We start from the raw sequence: 21,657 nt of genomic DNA, 5'->3' as shown, positions 1-21,657 counted from the left end.
TTCTTCAAATGGGAGGGAGGAAAGGAGATGTTAACGGGGGGAAGCTCAAAGGAAAATTTGCAGAACCAACATCAACAGAAAGTGAAATGGAAAACGCGCCACTCATTGACGATGGTAAATTGAGTGCCATGTTGTCCCTTTTTGGTGACTGGCTGAAACACGACAAATTTTACCAAGCTGCAGCATTTCTTGATCACAAAATTCCTATATTCAAATCTTCTTCACTCCAGTGAATGATGTTTTGGCACAGTGGTTAGCACTGCGGCCTCACAGACAGTGACCCAGGTCCAATTCCCGCCTCGGGTCACTGTGCGGAGTCTGCACATTCTCCCCGTGTCTGCGTGAGTTTCCTCCGGGTGCTCTGGTTTCCTCCCACAGTCGAAAGATGTGCAGGTGAGGTGGATTGGCCATGCTAAATTGCCCCTTAGTGTCCCAAGCTGCATGGGTTAGATGGATCAGCCATGGTAAATGTGTGGGGTCACAGGGACAGGGTGGGGGAGAGGGCCCGAGTAAGATACTCTGTCAGAGAGTCAGTGCGGACTTGATGGGCCAAATGACCTCTTCTGAATTGTCGGGATTAGAAACATAGAAACCCTACAGTACAGAAAGAGGCCATTCGGCCCATCGAGTCTGCACCGACCACAATCCCACCCAGGTCCTACCCCCATATCCCTACATATTTTACCCGCTAATCCCTCTAATCTACGCATCCCAGGACACTAAGGGGCAATTTTGACATGGCCAATCAATCTAACCCGCACATCTTTGGACTGTGGGAGGAAACCGGAGCACCCGGAGGAAACCCACGCAGACACGAGGAGAATGTGCAAACTCCACACAGACAGTGACCCAAGCTGGGAATCGAACCCAGGTCCCTGGAGCTGTGAAGCAGCAGTGCTAACCACTTTGCTACCATGCCGTCCACATGATTGTATGAACACTGTACCTCAGATCCACTAAAATCTTTGTTGTTCATTTGAATCGCACGCACAGACTGTAGTGTTGAAGCACTGTACAAAATCTTTGGACTTCCCTTCAGTTTTATTATGCACTCACCGGAGAGGCAGGAGGACTCCATAGCGAATCCCCACTCCTAGACCCCAGAGTATAGTCAGGCGAACACTAATGTGCTGGAAGTTTCTGTTTGTTCTTGTTAACAGGTTCCACAAGACCAACTCTTCCGAGCTGAATCGAGTGGTCACTTCATCCTCGACAATGGCTTCAAATCCTTTCTTTGAGAAATAGATCACGTCGGACATGTCAAAGTCTCCTTCGTGCAGGGGCCTGTTCCTATTCGAATAGCGTCTCAATTCCATCATCTCTTCTTCCAGCGACACTTTATCACGCTTCTCGATAATTTCTGTCAGTTAACAATAAACACTTGTGAGTTCTATTGAAATGATAATCGGGGAGGAATAATAGCCAAAATTCAATGTGCACACATACATTGTGGGGTATAGTGGCTGGAGAGTGGAGGAAGAGAAAGACACATGACAGAACCTCTCCTACACTTCGAAATGAAAATGTGTAAAAGCATTTCCCTAAAGGGTTCTAAACACAAATTTTGATTTTCTGTGCCGGTACGTACAGATGGTTCATCCATGTGGAGTTTACAGTCGAGGATTTAAATACACAAATATAACAGGTGCAGCGCAGATACCAAAGCAGAATAAGTACCAATGGGAAATTATAAACTCACTCACTCTCTGATAAATTGGCTTCTGAATATCCGATTCGTTTTAATTAATTGCTCCTGGGAGGCAAGCAATGCTGACAAATTGGCACTGCTTGCCTATCCCCAATGCCCTGAGAAGGTGGTGCTAGTGGTGGGCCTTCCCCTTGAACCACTGCATTCCTTGCGGTGTTGCTGCGCACTATTAAACCTAGGCCAGTGATGATGAAGGAATGGCACGATATGTCCAAGTCATGTTACGAGGAGGGGGGAGGGGGGACTTGAAGGTCAATGTATCATCGCTCTAGTCCTTCTTGTACCTGCTATCCCACCACTTTAGTCATTCATCAGTCTCGCTCCCAAAATCCCAAATATCATCACAAGGAAATAAGCAATTCAAACTCTATGTCCCACACCGTCAACCAGCTCACTGAAGGGGACGCAAAACCTAGGGGCACCATGTAACAGACATAAAGGAAGTTACATCTAAAAAGACACACACCTTCTGCCATTTCCTCATTAAATATTCTTATGTCCATTGCCCATGTAAACCTGTCCCTGAGTAATTACACTCTCATATCAATGGAGACACTATAATATAGGCTCCAAAAGCAGAAGGTCCCCGTTGAGAGATAAGCAGGATGCCAAGTTCCTTTGAACGCAGGCCTGAGGGCAGAGAATGGGTCAGCACAATGAATCTCAACCTCCAGAGGTTTATCCCAGTACAGTAGTTGCCCCAAATGGCAAATGCCTCATGAATATTTTGACCTAATTTACCACATTGGATTGCACCATTGCAAGGATTCATTACCTTGCTTCAATCACGGGGGTTCCTTATCCCGTTCACAGTGGCTCAAAACAAAACAAGGGGACACAAGAATTAGAAGCAGGAGTTGGCTGTTCAGCCCCTCAAACTGCTCCACCGTTTGATAAGACTGAGGCTGATCTGATTGCGGACTCGTCTCTACCATCCTGTCGGCCCCCCATAACCCTCGACTCCATTACCAAAGAACAGTACAACATAGGAACAGGCCCTTCGGCCCACCAAGCCTGCGCCGATCATGTTGTCCTACCTATACCAACTGCCTGTATCCCTCTATACCTTACCCGTTCATGTGCCTATCCAGATAAGTCTTAAATGTTGCTAGCATATTTGCCTCAACCACCTCACTTGGCAGTGCATTCCAGGCCCCCATCACCCTCTGTGTAAAAAACTTCCTCCGCACATCTCTACTGAAACTTTACCTCCTTACCTTGAACTTGTGCCCCCTTGTAATTGCCATTTCTGCCCTGGGAAAAGGCTGCCAACTGTTCACCTTATCTATGATGTGGAGATGTCGGCGTTGGACTGGGGTAAACACAGTAAGAAGTCTCACAACACCAGGTTAAAGTCCAACAGGTTTATTTGGTAGCAAAAGCCACTAGCTTTCGGAGCGCTGCTCCTTCATCAGGTGAGTGGGAATTCTGTTCACAAACAGGACATACAAAGACACAAACTCAATTTACAAAATAATGGTTGGAATGCGAGTCCTTACAGGTAATCAAGTCTTAAAGGTACAGACAATGTGAGTGGAGAGAGGGTTAAGCACAGGTTAAAGAGATGTGTATTGTCTCCAGCCAGGACAGTTAGTGAGATTTTGCAAGCCCAGGCAAGTGGTGGGGGTTACAGATAGTGTGACATGAACCCAAGATCCCGGTTGAGGCCGTCCTCATGTGTACGGAACTAATAGTCGAGTTTGTGTCTTTATATGCCCTGTTTGTGAACTGAATTCCCACTCACCTGACGAAGGAGCAGCGCTCCGAAAGCTAGTGACTTTTGCTACCAAATAAACCTGTTGGACTTTAACCTGGTGTTGTGAGGCTTCTTACTGTGTTCACCTTATCTATGCCCCTCATAATTTTATAAACTTCTATCAGGTTGCCCATCAAAAGAAAATCTATCTAACCCAGTCTTGAATACATTCAACAACCAGCCTCCATCTCTCTCTGGGGAAGAGAATTCCACTGAATATGTGGACCCTCGAAAAAAATGAAAATTCTCCTCAGCTCATTCTTAGATGGGAGACCACCACCACCACCTCCCCCCCTATTTTTAAACTATGCCACCCTAGTTCTTGATTCCCACACAAGGGGATCCGTCCGCTCAGCATCCCCCCTCGCAGGTCCTCTCAGGTCATTATACGCTTCAAAACCTAAGAGAACTGCCAGCAACCCAGGTTACATAGGTAACTCACTCAGGTGACTTTGGATAACGCCACACCGAAATTTTTGTGTGAAAATCTAGGCCATCACATTATTGGTGCAAATGGAAACTGGCATGAGCTGATCCTTTGCCTGGGGGAAGGGTTAAAAATGAGCACATCCAGCCCTGAAGCTGGGTCAATGACCAAGGAAATTTGCAAAACAGCATAACTCACGTTACAAACCTGTTTTCCTCGCAAGGATCTATTTTACACTCTAGTTGTGCTGAAACACCCATGAAATCACAGGTGTACTTATTTTTTATTCGTTCGTGGGACATGGGCGTCACTGGTTGGCCAGCATTTATTGCCCATCCCTAGTTGCCCAAAGGCAGTTGAGAGTCAATCACATTGCTGTGGCTTTGGAGTCACATGTGGGCCAGACCAGGTAAGATTGGCAGATTTCCTTCCCTGAGGACATTAGTGAACCAGATGGGTTTTTCTGACAATCGACACTGGTTTCATGGTCATCACTAGATTCCTGATTCCAGATATTTTTATTGAATTCAAATTCCACCATCTGCCGTGGTGGGATTCGAACCCGGGTCCCCAGAACATTAGCTGAGTTTCTGGATTCATAGTCTAGCAATAATACAACTAGGCCATCACCTCCCCCTTAGATGAATTCTGGTCACCTACAAGTCTGCTCCTATCAGATTGGCTACAGTTTCTTCCTTCAGTGCCACAGAATTCATTATTTTTCTAAATTCATTCTTGTGGTATGGGCATTACTGGCAATTAAGGACAGCATTTATTGTCCATCCTTAGTTTCCCTCAGAGTGTCAATCTTTCAGCTTTTTTAAAAGTTCTTTCCAGGGATGTGGACATCGCTGACAAGGCCAGCATTTTTATTGCCCAACCCTAATTTACGTTCTCAAAGGCAATGAGGGATGGACAACAGAAACGCTGGCCTAGCCAGCAATGCCCACATCCATTTTTAAAAATGAGCATTTTGAAGCAACTGAGTGACTTTGCTTGGCTACTTCAGTTCAGCTACAAGACTGGAGTCACATCAAGTCAGGATGGCAAGTTTCTTTGCCTGAAAAACAGTAGTGGATCAGTTGGTTTCATTGGATAGCCACACTCTTTATTTTGTTTCCCCAATTCAAATTTTCAAAGTGCCATTGCGGGCGTGATTTGAATTCACTCCTTTGGAACTTTTTTATTTGTTCACAAGTTGTGGCAAAGCCAGTATTTATGCCCATCCCTAATTGCCCCAAGAGTGAGCCGCCTTCGTGATTGCAACCGAATGACTTGCAGACACTGTTGGGGGTCTGAAGTCATATGACGCTAAAATGCCGCCCCTACTACCTTCCGCGGGAAGTCACCTCTGTTATCCTGACAGCAGTTTACATCCCACCCCATGCGGACGAAATATACACAACTACGAATAGCCTTGAGACGAAACATCCCGAGGCCTTGTTCATCGTGGCCGGGGACTTCAATCAGGCCAAGCTCAAGAGCGTACTACCAAGTTACCACCAACATGTCTCCTGTTCCACCAGAGGCCCAAACGTCCTAGACCACTGCTACATAAATATCAGTAAGAAGTTTAACAAAACCAGGTTAAAGTCCAACAGGTTTATTTGGTAGCAAAAGCCACAAGCTTTCGGAGCCTTAAGCCCCTTCTTCAGGTGAGTGGGAATTCTGTTCACAAACAGGGCATATAAAGACACAAACTCAATTTGCAGAATAATGGTTGGAATGCGAATACTTACAGCTAATCAAGTCTTTAAGGTACAAACAATGTGAGTGGAGAGAGCATTAAGACAGGTTAAAGATCCGGGTTGAGGCTGTCCTCATGTGTGCGGAACTTGGCTATCAGTTTCTGCTCAGCGACTCTGCGCCGTCGTGTGTCGTGAAGGCCGCCTTGGAGAACGCTTACCCGAATATCAGAGGCCAAATGCCCGCGACCGCTGAAGTGCTCCCCAACAGGAAGAGAACAGTCTTGCCTGGTGATTGTCGAGCGGTGTTCATCCATCTGTTGTCGCAGCGTCTGCATGGTTTCCCCAATGTACCATGCCTTGGGACATCCTTTCCTGCAGCGTATCAGGTAGACAACGTTGGCCGAGTTGCAAGAGTACATACCGTGTACATACTCTTGCAGCAACCTCTGCAAGACGTGCTGGATCATCGACACAGATGCCATCATCTCACGTGAGAACAATCCACCAGGTACACGGTAGATACTCTTGCAACTCGGCCAACATTGTCTACCTGATACGCTGCAAGACTGTTCTCTTCCTGTTGGGGAGCACTTCAGCGGTCACGGGCATTCGGCCTCTGATATTCGAGTAAGCGTTCTCCAAGGCGGCCTTCACGACACACGACGACGCAGACTCGCTGAGCAGAAACTGATAGCCAAGTTCCGCACACATGAGGACAGCCTCAACCCGGATCTTGGGTTCATGTCACATTATCTGTAATCCCCACAGCTTGCCTGGACCTGCAGAGTCTTACTGGCTGTCCTGTCTGGAGACAATACACATCTCTTTAACCTGTCTTAATGCTCTCTCCACTCACATTGTTTGTACCTTAAAGACTTGATTAGCTGTAAGTATTCGCATTCCAACCATTATTCTGCAAATTGAGTTTGTGTCTTTATATGCCCTGTTTGTGAACAGAATTCCCACTCACCTGAAGAAGGGGCTTAAGGCTCCGAAAGCTTGTGGCTTTTGCTACCAAATAAACCTGTTGGACTTTAACCTGGTGTTGTTAAACTTCTTACTGTGTTTACCCCAGTACAACGCCGGCATCTCCACATCATGACATAAATATCAAACATGTCTACTGCTCTATCGCCCGCCCACACTTTGGCAAATCAGACCACAAGGCTGTGCTCCTGCTCACAAGCAAAAACTGAAGCGGGAGATTCCATCAAAGAAAGTCATGTAATGTTGATCTGAGGAATTGGATGATCTCCTACAGGACTGCTTGGAGTCAGTGGACTGGTCAGTATTTAAAAACTCTGCGACCAGCCTGAACCAGTATGCCACTACGGTAACTGACTTCATTAGTAAGTGTGTAGAAGACTGTGTGCCAAAGAAGCAAATCCGTATGTTCCTCAACCAGAAACCATGGATGAACACGGATTTCCACTGCTTGCTGAAATCCAGGTCTGAGGCATTCAAGTCAGGCGACTCTGACCTATAGAAGAAAGCCAGATACGATCTAAGGAGATCCATCAAAGATGCCAAAAGACAGTACTGGACCAAGCTAGAGTCCCAGGCTAACCACACAGACCCCCGCCGACCACACAAGACATAACAGGCTACAAGATGAAGGCATGTAAAATATCGGCTCCAACGCACCCCTCCCTGATGAGCTCAATGCATTCTCTGCCCGTTTTGAGCAAGAGGTCAGCGAGAGTATGCCCTCCACCCTGGAAGCCCTGGATGAACCTGTATCTGGGGTCACCATCGCAGATGTCAGAGCAGCTTTCTCGAAGGTCAACCCACAGAAAGTGACTGGCCCGGATGGGGTACCCAGACGAGCACTGACATCCTGCATGGATCAGCTGGCGGGGGTATTCGCAGACATCTTCAACCTCTCTTTACAACAATCTGAGGTTCCTATCTGCATTAAGACGACGATCGTCATCCCGGTACCTAAGAAAAACCAAGCAGTGTGCCTCAATGACTATCAGCCGGTGGCTCTGACACCCATCATTATGAAGTGCTTCAAAAGGTTAGTCATGGCACAAATCAATTCCAGCCTCGCGGACTACCTGGATCCACTACAGTTTGCTTATCGCCGCAACAAGTCCACAGCAGACGCCATCTCCCTGACCCTGCGCTCAACCCTGGAACATCTAGATAACAAAGACACCCATGTCAGATTCCCACTTATTGACAACGGCTCAGCTTCAACACCATCATTCCCACGAAACTCATCTCTAAACTCCATGGCCTGGGTCTCGGCTCTTCCCACTGTGACTGGATCCTGAACTTCCTAACTCACAGACCACAATCCGTAAGGATAGGCAACAACACCTCCTCCACGACCATCCTCAACACCGGTGCCCCACAAGACTGTGTTCTCAGCCCTCTCTACTATACTCCTTATACACCTATGACTGTGTGGCCAAATTTCCCTCCAATTCGATTTTCAAGTTTGATGATGACACCATCATAGTGGGACAGATCTCAAACAATGATGAGATACAGGAATGAGATAGAGCATCTGGTGAACTGGTGCGGCAACAATAACCTCTCCCTCAATGTCAACAAAACAAAGGTGATTGTCATCGACTTCAGGAAGCGTAAAGGAGAACATTCCCCTGTCTATGTCAACGGGGACAAAGTAGAAAGTGTCGAGAGCTTCAGGTTTTTAGGTGTCCAAATCACCAACAACCTGTCCTGGTCTCCCCCATGTCGACACTATCGTTAAGAAAGCCCACCAATGCCTCTACTTTCTCAGACGGCATAGGAAATTTGGCATGTCAGCTACGACTCTCACCAACTTTTACAGATGCACCATAGAAAGCATTCTTTCTGGTTGAATCACAGCTTGGTATGGTTCCTGCTCTGCCCAAGATCGCAAGGAACTACAAAAGGTCGTGAATGTAGCCCAATCCATCACACAAACCAGCCTCCCATCCATTGACTCTGTCTACTCTTCCCGCTGCCTCAGCAAAGCAGCCAGCATAATCAAGCATAACCCCAGACATTCTCTCTTCCACCTTCTTCCGTCGGGAAAAAGATACAAAAGTCTGAGGTCACATACCAACCGACTCAAGAACAGCTTCTTCCCTGCTGCCATCAGACTTTTGAATGGACCTTCCTTGCATTAAGTTGATCTTTCTCTACACCCTAGCTATGACTGTAACACTACATTCTGCACCCTCTCTTTTCCTTCTCCTCTATGTACTCTATGAACGGTGTGCTTTGTCTGTATAGTGCACAAAAAACAATACTTTTCACTGTATGTTAGTTAATACATGTGACAATAATAAATCAAATCAGGGCAAACCAGATAAGGGTGACAGATTTCCTGACCTTTCCTATTCGTGAACCAGATGTAGTTTTCCGACAATCTGATCATTTCAAAGGCTCCCTCTCACTTCCCTGTGCTATGCTAAACTAAATGGGATGAGCCTGTTTAACAGCTTCTCCAAATTACCCTAATTAACAAAAGCAGGTTCAGACAGCACACGCACCAAATGTGCATTGTGAATGTGCAGCCTTTAAGAGAAATAAGTTGGTTACAAAAAAGGAGAAAAAGTTACAGTGTATAGCTCTATTCTTACAACAAAGAAAACTCAATGGTGATGCCAGTTAGGTGCCCAGTTAACCACCAGTTACTGGTTCCCACAAAAGCAAGGCAAAAACTGATACCAATTCATTCTCCCTCTAATTATTCAAGGCCAAACTTCAAAGGCGAGAGGTGGTTTGATATTAACAGTCGCAAATGAGCAAAATCCTTTCTATTTCATCTGGTTGAGACTCTAGTTGGAGAAATGCGATGCATAACAGTTTGATCAGAAACTATTAACCATCTAGTTGGAAAAGCACAAACGCAGCATAAGAGCTTATCTCATGCACAGGTAGCCAGTGACAACTGGCCAATGTGCATGCTTGCAATATAAATTTTGCAAGATTGTGCAGCAAGGTAACCACCTTCACTAATTATCATTTAAATCTATGAACAATATAGATTAGTCTAATCACATTCACCGATGCAGTTCGAAGTACAACTTGAGTGTGGGCCCCTGTAGCAATGGCGATTAATGGTATTGGTAGAATAGTATTTCATTCTGCCTTCAGTGATAGTGTCGTACGCACAAGGTGGAACAGGTGCCTCCGAAGGCACTGAGAACCACCCTCCTGGAGCCTATAATTATGGGGCCTAATGAGCTGCCTTCAGCAATGTTGGATTCCACAAGTGGGTTGAATATTCACCTAAATAGGCCGAAAGTCTAATCTGCACCTCACTTGTATGGAACTCTTTCCCAGACAACTGGAAGGACCCAAAGCCGGGAACACAAACTCACCAACAAGACAAACATTTTGCCACTTGTGTTCTATATTACACCCCCCCAGCAACGTAAACACCGCCAGTAAGGACAGATCAAAGCAAAATATGGCACAAGATGTGATCGCTGATGTCATGTACCAAACCATATCTCTCTCACTTTATAATCACAATAAACTCAAAACACTGTGATAACATTTCCCCCATAAATTCATCCAGGTTATTAGAGAGTGTCTAAAAGGAATTAAAGTGAGCATGACACAAGTCAGCTCCTCAAAGCTTTCTGAAACTATTTGAAGATGGAAGTGACAGCCAAAATCTTACAGCTGTTCACGCCGGTGGGATTTTCCGGTCCCGCTGCAGTGAACGGAGGTTTAGCTGGGCGCCAAACTTTCCATCCTCGCTGCAGTAGCAGCGGGGCATGAACGGCTGGTAAGATTAAGTCCGTAGTTTGTAACATTGCACACAAGTTGCTACCAATTTTGCGGCATCAGACGCAAGATATCCCAGATGATGCCGAATAACCTGCAATCATTTCCTGTGAAACTACATGACAGTCCTTAATAATACAGGGCGGTGAATATCCTCCATTTGTAAACCCAAAAACCAAACACATCCAAAAATTGCACCATTTTAAAAACCTCATCAACCTTTCGGCATGGGAAAGTCTAAATGTTTATCTGCACTGTTTACTTTGTGACTTTTGTGGTGAACATCTCAAAAAGAAACTTGTTGCAGGTACCCTGTACTTATTATTCATTGATACATCTTACTTTGCTAGCCATTTTATTTATTTTAGACTATAGTGGGCCCCGGCTTAATCTATTGTAATGTTGGTTTATATGCATTATCTGAAAACCAAAATTGTACAAAATGCAACTGGCCCCGGGGGGTTTCAGATAAAGGATACTCAAAGTGTAGTATAATTAAGAGATACATCAGAGCAATGATGTTGAATTTTATTCAGATTTTAAAACTCTCCCTCATACACTGCTTTTCATGCCTGTGGAACTCTCTCCCAAATAAATTACCAAATAAACCTGTTGGACTTTAACCTGGTGTTGTTAAACTTCTAACTCTCTCCCAGACAGGCAGTGTTGTCCCTAATGGGCATATCTGAAGGTTTTAGTGTTACCATTAGCTGCTAAACAAGAGTTGTTGGATGGAGTTTGCACAGTAGGGGAAAAAAATGAACTTGGGTGTTTGCCTTGTTTAATTTTATTCTCAGCATCCACCGCAGTCAATTCCAGTGGGAGTTTGTTCCCAGTGCCATCTAATATACAAGCCAAAAAAAAATTATCTTTCCCACATGTAATCCTCAGGACCAGTTCCCATACACAAGAGCAAATGAAACTTCCCTTCATCAGGTTAGTCTGTAAACCTATCAAACAAAGACGTACACTGACTTCGAAAATAGTTTTACCTCCTAGAATAATCTGAGCAGTTTGCCTGGTTAAACTGCCACAATAATTCAGGAAAGATTAAATGCTACAAACAGCTATGAAATGAAAGATAGGTTCCTGAATATAATTCCTAACAATCTTGCTCAAATCCAGTCGAGGTGTCTAGACTGAAATGAGATTTTCATTCACATGGTGTTTCTAAAGTTAAATCTAAAAACAATACATTCTATATTTCTGCGTTGTCTCCCAACACATGACTGCTTTGAGCAGATGAGTATACAGTGCTGGGATCGCAGTAAAGCACGACATTTTCTTTTAAGGTGGACATGGTTAGATTCTTGTTAGGCAAAAGAACCAAAGGCTATTGAGGGAGATGGGAATGTGGAACTCAACACGAACGGATCAGCAGACGGAGCAGACTTGAGGGGCTGAATGGCTTACTTCTGCTCCTATTTCATATGTTCTGATTGTTTCTCTGCTCAAATGGATGGAAGGTCACTGAGTCAGCTAAAGGCTGGAGAGTGACACTTACCAGAGCCCCACAGCAAGACCTGCCTTGCTCTTCTGCTGGTCAAACTAGTGCCCAAACCTTACAGGGCATAGCTTTAATGAGAAAAGAGAAACAGCATGCTTTCCCATCAGACATAGGAGCAGAATTAGGCCACTCAGCCCATCGAGTCTGCTCCACCATTCAATCTTGGCTGATATTTTTCTCATCCCCATTCTCCTGCCTTTTCCCCATAACCCCTGATCCCCTTATTAATCAAGAACCTATCCATCTCTGTCTTAAAAGACACTCAATGACCAGACCTCCACAGCCTCCTGCGGCAAAGAGTTCCACAGATTCACCACACTCTGGCTGAAGAAATTCCTCCTCATCTCTGTAGTACAGAGACATGGTGTCTCGAGATAATTCTGCTTATTCCAGAGCCACTCCATATTTAGATTTTGTACAAGCGAAGCTTGTTGGTCAGTTCACAAAGTGCATCGAAATGGTGCCCTCAGTCAATCCATCCAACAATACACATTTTGTCCATGCATTATTTGAGTTATGAAATATCACTTTTCCATCATTTTTTGCCATTTCTAGAGTGGGGAAGTAAGCCTCACCATTGGAAGGGGAATAAGGGTGGCCTGGCCGTTCCTGCGCTCTCTTTTGTATTTTTCGAGTCGCCCACTGAAAGAAAGCAGATGACACTTCGGTTAGGAGAAGCTCAGGATGTTTTCCCAGAATGCAATTAGACATTCCCATTCTGCAGAACATCTGGGACTCGCATTGAACGGATGTTACTCCCCACCAAATCCTTACACCAGCAAACCAATCATAGAATCTCTACAGTGCCAAAGGAGGCCTTCAGCCCAACGAGTGTGCACCCATTCTCCCGAAAGAGCATCTCACCCAGGCTCATCTCCCCCCTCCCCGGAGCCCCGTGCCTTTGCCATGACTAACCTTTGGACACTAAGGGGCAATTTAGCATGGCCAATCCACCTACTCTGCACATCTTGCATGAGGAAACCGGAGCACCCAGAGGAAACCCACACAGACATGGGGAGAACGCGCAAGCTCCACACAGACAGTCACCCGAGGCCGGAATTGAACCCTGGTCACTGGAGCTGCGAGGCAACAGTGTGTCACCATGCCACTGTGTTATGGAGTTTCTCTCGGACATCATCTCCCAGCTCTTTGCTCTGTAAATGAGGACGGGTGCTGTGAGGGTGTGATGATAATAGAAGGATTTGCCAAGGTGTGATGTGTATGTGTGTGTGAGGGGAGGGGGTACTACTGTGCATGTTTGGAAGAATCATAGAATCCCTACAGTACAGAAGGAGGCCATTCGACCCATCAAGTCTTTACCAACCACAATCCCACCCAGGCCCTATTCCCGTAATCCCACACATTTACCCTGCTAACCTCCCCGACACTAGGGTCAATTTAGCCTGGCCAATCAACCTAACCCGCCCATCTTTGGACAGTGGGAGGAAACTGGAGCACCCGGAGGAAACCCACGCAGACATGGGGAGAACGTGCAAACTCCACACAGACAGGCCACAATTGAACCTGGGTCCTGGCGCTGTGAGGCAGCAGTGCTAACCACTGTGCCACCCCCAAAGGATGGAGTAGGGGATTGAGAGTTAGTGTGCATGTTAGAGTAACTTAGACACTCTCCACTTTCCCTCTTTGTTCGGCATTGCTTTCAAGTAGCTTTTCACAAAATCAAGAATGGTGAAGAAATCCTTGGCACCAACCTGTTCCATATGATGAACAATTTCATTGCTTCAGAGGTTTATTTGGCTTTGTTTGTAAGATACCAGAGCAAGTTACAGTTTAATTCTACCTGAGCCATTGCATCACTTACATTCCAGACACAAAATTACATCCCACTTCAGTGCAGCTCTCCCACAATGTAAGGGGCTGAGGGATTGAATCATTTATCTGTTCAAGGTTCTGTATCTCAGTCCTGAGCTTACTAGCCGCGATGGAAAGTTTAAAATAAGCTGCCAAGAAGTGCCAAGGCAAAAGTGTAGCAATATTTATCAAGATCCGTTCCCCTTTCAAAACGTTCACACTATGTTAATGAGGTTAAGGGCTGAAATGTTTTTTGGAACGAAGAGCAGATTATGGGTTCATGAGGCCAAAATGATATCCAAGTGGCCGTTTACATCATGGAAGATTTTATAGGCAATCCATCTTTTTACTTTTGGACAGTGAGCCTTATTTTCCTTCAGACAACACAACAACTGCATGATGGAAACACTCCTTTACAGATCATACTTCACTTAAATAAGAACGGAAGAATGTTCGGTGGCACAGTGGTTAGCACTGCTGCCTCACAGCGCCAGGGACCCGGGTTCAATTCCCGGCTTGGGTCACTGCAAGGTGTGTGCAAGGTCAGCACGTTCTCCCTGTGTCTCTGTGGGTTTCCTCCAGATGCTCCGGTTTCCTCCCACAGTCCAAAAGACATGCTGGTTAGATGCATTGGCCAGGCCAAAAGTCTCCCTCAGTGTACCCGAACAGGTGCCAGAGTGTGGCGACTAGGGGGATTCTCATGGTAACTTCACTGCAGTGTTAATGTAAGCCTACTTGTGACACTCATAAATAAACTTGATGTTGGATTGGTTTCTCCCAGTTTGTACTGGTCCTCATCTTTTTCCTGGACTGAACGCACACCAGTTACTCCGAGCGAATGCAATGTTGTCCAAAAGGTACACTGATAAATGTGAGAGGCAGACAACCATAAATAAATGCCATACATACTTGAAATGCATCATTGGAGATCGCAAGTGTTGTAATGAACAGTAACTGTTGAGGAACCTCAAGCTGAAATAGGGTCGTGTTCCCAGCAGGTCCCATTTTACCCCTTTAGAAATACCTGTCCTTGCTTGGGCGCTCAGTTGGCTCTCCAGCGGCGTTCCTCTGCCTTTCTGTTTTTATATTATTACCGTCATTACTGGTGCAATTAGACGGGACTTGGGCGGGGGCTTGTCCCCTGACCATGGGGAGCCCTGTGCCCAGTCGCATTGGAATGTATGCGCAAGCACTGTGTGGATCTGTATGTGTTTGTTTGCCAGATAAAATAAGAAAATTTTCAATAAATATTCAAAAAAAAGAAATACCTGTCCCCAGCATTCTCTTCTAATATTAGACACAGTCCCACAACTAAAGTCAAAGTGTCTTCTACTCACGAATAAAGGCCCTTACCTCAAGAGTCTTGATTAGAATCTTCATGTAGAGCTCTGTTATTCCCAACGAAACTCCAAACATGGCAGGCAGCATAATGAGAGTGATCCCGAGAATCAGCCATATCGACAGCAACTTCAACAGGAGTCCCCACAAATCCTCCATCCGCTGCCACTCTCTGCTCTTGGCAACCAAATTGCACCGGGGGCCTAGTTCTGGAGGCCAGCGTTAAATGGAGATTAATAATGGAGACGCATGCTCTCCTGCACTCATAGTCGCTGACATTTTAACATCTCGTTCTTTCTGTATAACCTTGCCAAAAACAATACTTACACAAGCAACTTACATTTGAATAGCATCTTGGATGTAGTACAACATTCCAAGGTACTTCACAGGAGAATTATCAAGCAAAATTGGCCACCAAGCCTCATTAGGAAACAATAAAACAGGTGTACCAAAGGTTGCTCAGAGCTAGGCTTGAAAGAGTTCATAAGTTCATAAGATATAGGACCATTTGGCTCGAGTCCAGTCCGCCATTCAACCATGGCTGATATGCTCCTCATTCCCATTTTCCTGCCTTCTCTCCATAACCCTTCAACCCATTACCAATTAAAAATCTGTCTAACTCCTCCTTAAATTTACTCACTGTCCCAGCATCCATCACACTTTGGGGTAGCGAATTCCACAGATTCACAACTCTTTGGGAGAAGTAGTTTCTCCCCAACTCTGTTCTAAATTTGCTATCCCTTATCCTAAGACTATGACCTCTCGTCTTAGAATGCCCCACAAGAAGAAGCATCCGCTCCATGTCCACTTTATCCAGACCTTTTATCACCTTGCATACCTCAATTTGATCTCCCCTCATTCTTCTAAATTCCAGAGAGTATCGGCCTAAACTGTTCAATCTTAAAAAGAGAGAAATGCAAAGTGACATTGGCAGAGAATCGCAGAGGTCAGGGGTCAAGCACAGCCACCAATAGAAGACTGAACAAAATGGAAGATGAGCACGAGGCAAGATTTGGAGGAGTGCAGAGATCGCAGAAGATTGTAGGGCTGAACAGGATACAGAGTGCTGGAAGGAGATTTCTACACTGGATAATGGGCAAAAGGAAGAAATGGGAACTGGCAAATATCCTACCCATCCCCTCCCCTCCCCCACCACGTAGATCTAAGCACCCACAGCTATGCCAATATTATGCACAATTGGGATGTAACACAAATACTGTGTCCCAGTGAAAACCAGCAATATATCTGTCCCTGACTACCATCCCACAACCCCACCATGACACATTGCAGGAGTGGAAACCCATCACATACATACCCCCAACTCCTGTCCCGTCAGGATCGGGAGCTAAAAAACATGAAAATTGGCCACCAAGCCTCATTAGGAAACAATTTTGAGATTAGGGATTGGAGAATCCCCAGCACACCCAGGAGGCAATGGGATTTGCGGGCACCTCATGCCCTCACAGTGCCTGGTGATGAACACCCATCCTTTGGGGTGCAGGAAGTGGGTGGCGGGAAATTGAAAAGGCAGGAGCGGACATGGAAAATGTAGACCACTGAGGTGGTATTGGAGACCCAACCGTTCTCCCTCCTCCAGGACACTAAAAGTGTGTTAAATGAGACAATGCACAGGCTGACCAGTAGCTAAGGGAATATCTGATTCTGCCCAGCAACAGAAGCCCAGATAAAGGGGGTGCAGATTCACAGGCAGGCGAGTACAGGAGCTTCCCTCCCTCCTCCTCCTACCCCTCTCTTTGCATATCAGCCCTTACCACTGTCCCTTATTTTGGTTTCACTCAATCTTTCTCCATTAGACGGTGTTCACTCTCTACACCTGCTCCTTTCACTCCAGGTTCATTTGTTTGTTCCTGCTTGCCTTACTGAGTGGTCCTTTACTCCTCAACCCTTACTCCCGGTCCATTCCTACTCCTGTTCCACACTCCAGGTCCAATCTTAACCCCAGTCTCCCTCATTCCGAGTTCCCTCTTACGCCCAGTCCCTCTCACTCTGGATTCACCCTCACTCCAGATTCACTCTGACCCCCAGTCCCTCTCACTCCAGATTCACTCTCACCCCCTAGTCCTTTTACTCCAGATTCACTCTCACATCCAGTCCCTCTCACTCCAGATTCACTCTCACACCCAGTCCCTCTCACTCCAGATTCACTCTCCACTCTGGATTCACTCTTACCCCCAGTCCCTCTCACTCCAGATTCACTCTTACCCCCGTCCCTCTCACTCTGGATTCACTCACTCCAGAGTCACTCTGACCCCCAGTCCCTCTCACCCCCAGTCCCTCTCACTCCGAATTTACTCTTACCCCCAGTCGCTCTCACTCCAGATTCACTCTTACCCCCAGTCCCTCTCAACTCCAGATTCACTCTTACCCCCAGTCCCTCTCACTCCAGATTCACTCTTACCCCCAGTCCCTCTCAACTCCAGATTCACTCTTACTCCGAATTTACTCTTACCCCCAGTCCCTCTCGCACTCCAGACTCACTCTTACCCCCAGTCTCCCTCACTCCGGGATCGCTCCTCGCTCCGGTTCCAGAGTTCAGCCGTTCCTTACCACGCCTACCCGGAACTCCTGGTTCGGTCCCTCCCCGATTCCAGCCAACAGCGGGAGGCCAGGGATTGCCCCCTGTCAGTACCCCTCTGGAGCGGGCATCGCCCTGCGGGAGAGACAGATATTTACCTCCTTTCACCAGCCTCTCCCTGTTCCCGTGAATTCTCCCCCTGACTTTCACTCCTGCCTTCGTTTCCAATGTTCTGTCTTCCTGTCCTCACACTGACGCCTTTCCTCCTCGCAAGTGTTTTTAACACATTTCAGACCTATTGCAGGACAAGTGGAGCAAATCATTCTCGTTATTCTAGTATCCAGCTAATATTCACATATTCTGCTACTGTAGACCTGTTTCTCCTGAAGTTGCTGCATTGTTTGAGTCCAAGCAAACACAAGTATAACTTTAAACATCCTTGATTGAAATGATTCTGGGCTGACTGTAATTTTATTTACCCTAGCTAGTCCCCCTGACACTAAGGGGCAATTTAGCATGGCCAATCCACCTAACCCACACATCTTTGGACTGTGGGAGGAAACCAGAGCAGCCGGAGGAAGCCCACACAGATATGGGGCAAATGTGCAAACTCCACACACACAACGAACCAAGCCAAGAATAGAACCTGGGTCCCTGAGCTGTAAGGCAGCAGTGCTAACCACTGTGCCACCGTGGTACCCCATGTATTAGTGTATTCGAACATGTATTATTATACAGTGAAAAGTATTGTTTCTTGCGCACTTACAGACAAGGCATACCCGTACATAGAGAAGGAAAGGAGAGAGTGCAGAATGTTACAGTCATAGCTAGAGGGCGTAGAGAAAGATCAAGTTAATGCGAGGTAGGTCCATTTGAAAGTCTGATGGCAGCAGGGAAGAAGCTGTTTTTGAGTCGGTTGGTACGTGACCTCAGATTTTTGTATCTTTTTCCCGACGGAAGAAGATGGAAGGGAGAATGTCCGCTGTGTGTGGGGTCCTTGATTATGCTGGCTGCTTTTCCGAGGCAGCAGGAAGTGTAGACAGAGTCAATGGATGGGAGGCTGGTTTGCGTGATGGATTGGGCTACATTCATGACCCTTTGTGGTTTCTTGTGATCTTGGGCAGAGCAGGAGCCATATCAAGCTGTGATGCAACCAGAAAGAATACTTTCTATGGTGCATCTGCAGAAGTTGGTGAGAGTCGTAGCAGACATGGCTGATATGCAGACATGATAAGACCATGACTGATGTGATTGTGTCCTCTCGTGTCTGCAACACCCGCCCCCACTCCCCGCCTCCTCTTAACCCTTGACTCTCTTGTTGACCAAAAATCTAATTCAATGGAGGCATTTAATGACTCATTGGAGTTGTGAATGGAACAGAACTCATCATCGAACAACCCCATTTCTGACAAAGGAAATATACGATAGAAGCTAATGGAGGGAAGGTCATTTTTCAGATACATGAGTTGGAAATAAAATCTGAAATAGAACATAGAACATAGAAAGCCACAGCACAAACAGGCCCTTCGGCCCACAGGTTGCGCCGATCACATCCCCACCTCTAGGCCTATCTATAGCCCTCAATCCCATTAAATCCCATGTACTCATCCAGAAGTCTCTTAAAAGACCCCAACGAGTTTGCCTCCACCACCACCGACGTCAGCCGATTCCACTCACCCACCACCCTCTGAGTGAAAAACTTACCCCTGACATCTCCTCTGTACCTACCCCCCAGCACCTTAAACCTGTGTCCTCTCGTGCTTAATTTGCTTCTCTCCACACTTCTCTCCACACTTCTCCTTCAGTACAACAATGACTATAGTTTAAAAGTATTTTATTAGCTGTAAATGCTCTCTGGGGGAGAGAATTCCACAGACTAACAGTCCATTGAGAAGAAAAAAGTCTCCTAATCTCAATCTTAAATGGGGTCGGGGGCCTTAATTTTCAAACAGTATCCTTTGATCTAGACTCCCCTACAAGGGGAAACTTCCTTTCAGCATCCACTCTGTTAAGTACCTCTGGATGTTGTATCAGGTCGCCCCAACGAAACAAGATCTGTGCACAATATTTCAGATATGGCCTCATTAAAGCCCTGTACAATGTACATATGCATTAGTGCATAAATTAAGCTGAAATGACATTGCAGATGGCATTGAAGGAGTGCCATCTTAACACAGATGAGATATTAAATAAACTGAGGCCCTGTCTATCTGTCCTAGTCAAAGAATCGATACAGAACAGGAGGAGGCCACTTGGCCCATCAAGTCTGTACCGAGTACAATCCCGCCCAGACCCATAACCCTCATATACTCTGCTAATCCCCCTGACATTAGAGTCAATCTAGCATGGCCAATCAACCTGATCCGCATATCTTTGGACTGTGGGAGGAAACCGGAGCACCCAGAGGAAACCCACGCAGACACCGTCCAAACGGACAATGACCCGAGGCTGGAATTGAACCCAGGACCCTGGCACTGTGAGGCAACAGTGCTAACCACCGTGCCACCTACATACAGCAGAAGCTGGGGAACATCTACACTTGGGCTGATAAGTGTTGAATAGCATTCATGCCACTTAAGTCATTGGCCGGAATTCTCCCATCCCGCCCGCCACTGGAATTTTAGCGGATGGGTTGCGTACAATTTGTCTAACTTGCAATTTGTCTTATTTCTTCTTACTGAGCACAAAATAGCTCAAGCATTTCCATCTCTAGAAATAGTACGAGCATTTAAAATTCACTGGACACACAGTAACCTTGGCCCATCCTGAGGATGTGATAAGACGCTGTATAAAGGCAATTTTCCCACCCTTCACACCAGCAGGATTTTCCTATCCTGCAGCAGTGAACGGAGATTTGGCTTGTCACCAAATTTTTCGTCTTCGCTGCAGCGGGAGTGGGGCGTGAACGGGCAACAAGATCGTGCCAAGTTCTTTATTTGACGAGACGTGTCTTGAAGCTTAAGTCAACTAACAATAAAAAGCAAATAAAGTAAAATACCTGTTACACCTCAAACATTTTCCAGTTCTGATGGCGGTTCACAAACCTATAACATTAACTCTGTTTCTCTCTCCACTATTGCTGCCTGACCTGCTGAGTATTTCTGGCATCTTCTGTTCTGATTTCCACCTCTGCAACATTGTGTTTGTGAGGCAACAAAATACAATTTTGACTCTCCAGCTGAGAAAGAAAGAAGAAAAAGCAGAGAGAGACTTGCACTTACACAGCACCTGTTACAATCTCAGGACATCCCAAAGTGCATTTACAGCTAATAAAATACTTTTAAACTATAGTCATTGTTGTACTGAAGGAGAAGTGTGGAGAGAAGTGTGGAGAGAAGCAAATTAAGCACATTTCAGATTTTATTTCCAACTCGTGTCTGAAAAATGACCTTCCCTCCATTCGCTTCTATCTTATATTTCCTTTGTCAGAAATGGGGTTGTTCGCTGATGAGTACTGTTCCATTCACAAGTCTTCAGTTACTGAAATAGTTCACCCCACATAGAGCAGGAGCTGGGGAACATCTACTCTTGGGCTGATAAGTGTCGAGTAGCATTCATGCCACTCAAGTGCCTGGCAATGTCTATTATCAACAAGAGAGTAGCTCATCTCCTTCCCTTAACATTCCAATAGGATTACCACCATCAAATCTCCTACCATCAACATTCTGGAGCATAACGTTGAACTGAAGCTTAGCTGGACCAGCCACTTAAACACTGAGGCTACAAAAACAGGTCACGGGCTGCATATTCTAAAGTGAGTGACTTGCCTCTGAACTCACCAAAGCCTTTCCACGATCTACAAGGCAGGATCTGATTTAATAATCTCCCCTTGTCTGGACAAACGTAGGTCTGATAACACTTACAGAGCTCGATAGCATTAAGGAGAAAAGGGCCCATTCAATTGGTACCCATCCACCATTAGCGCACCATCTACAAAATGCACTGCAGCAACTCACCAAGGCTTCTTCAACAGCACTGCCCAAACCCCACCATCTAGAAGAACAGGGGCAGCAGGTACCATGGAAACACAATCCCCTGAAAGTCTCATCCAACTCGCACACAATCCTGTCTTGAAATATATCACTGTTCTTTCACTATCACTGAATGAAAATGCTTCAACTCCCGAGAAAACACCTTCACCACGTGGA

The 21,657-nt window shown here is 45.9% G+C and overlaps 1 protein-coding gene across 3 annotated transcripts in view; it reads right to left on the bottom strand.

Annotated features, from left to right (window-relative positions):
- gpat3 (glycerol-3-phosphate acyltransferase 3) overlaps window positions 1-17,732 on the bottom strand; it is a 59,798-nt gene extending 42,066 nt beyond the window's left edge. The window contains exons 1-4 of one of the 3 annotated variants that reach the window (XM_078209933.1): window positions 17,479-17,732; window positions 14,989-15,182; window positions 12,399-12,465; window positions 1,057-1,360 (exon numbers count right to left, since the gene is read on the bottom strand). In XM_078209933.1, coding sequence (XP_078066059.1) covers window positions 1,057-1,360; window positions 12,399-12,465; window positions 14,989-15,132 — 515 coding nt within the window. In that variant the 5' untranslated portion in view covers window positions 15,133-15,182; window positions 17,479-17,732. Of the gene's footprint in view, window positions 1-1,056; window positions 1,361-12,398; window positions 12,466-14,988; window positions 15,183-17,443 lie in introns of all 3 variants that reach the window. The other 2 variants (XM_078209952.1, XM_078209943.1) reach the window with 2 other exon arrangements.
- Between the last annotated feature and the right edge of the window lie 3,925 nt (window positions 17,733-21,657).

This window comes from Mustelus asterias, chromosome 1 (genome assembly GCF_964213995.1).
Source record: "Mustelus asterias chromosome 1, sMusAst1.hap1.1, whole genome shotgun sequence".
NCBI classification, from domain to species: domain Eukaryota; kingdom Metazoa; phylum Chordata; class Chondrichthyes; order Carcharhiniformes; family Triakidae; genus Mustelus; species Mustelus asterias.
Note: the sequence above shows the minus strand (reverse complement) of the source record. Positions and strands in the feature narration are given on the sequence as shown.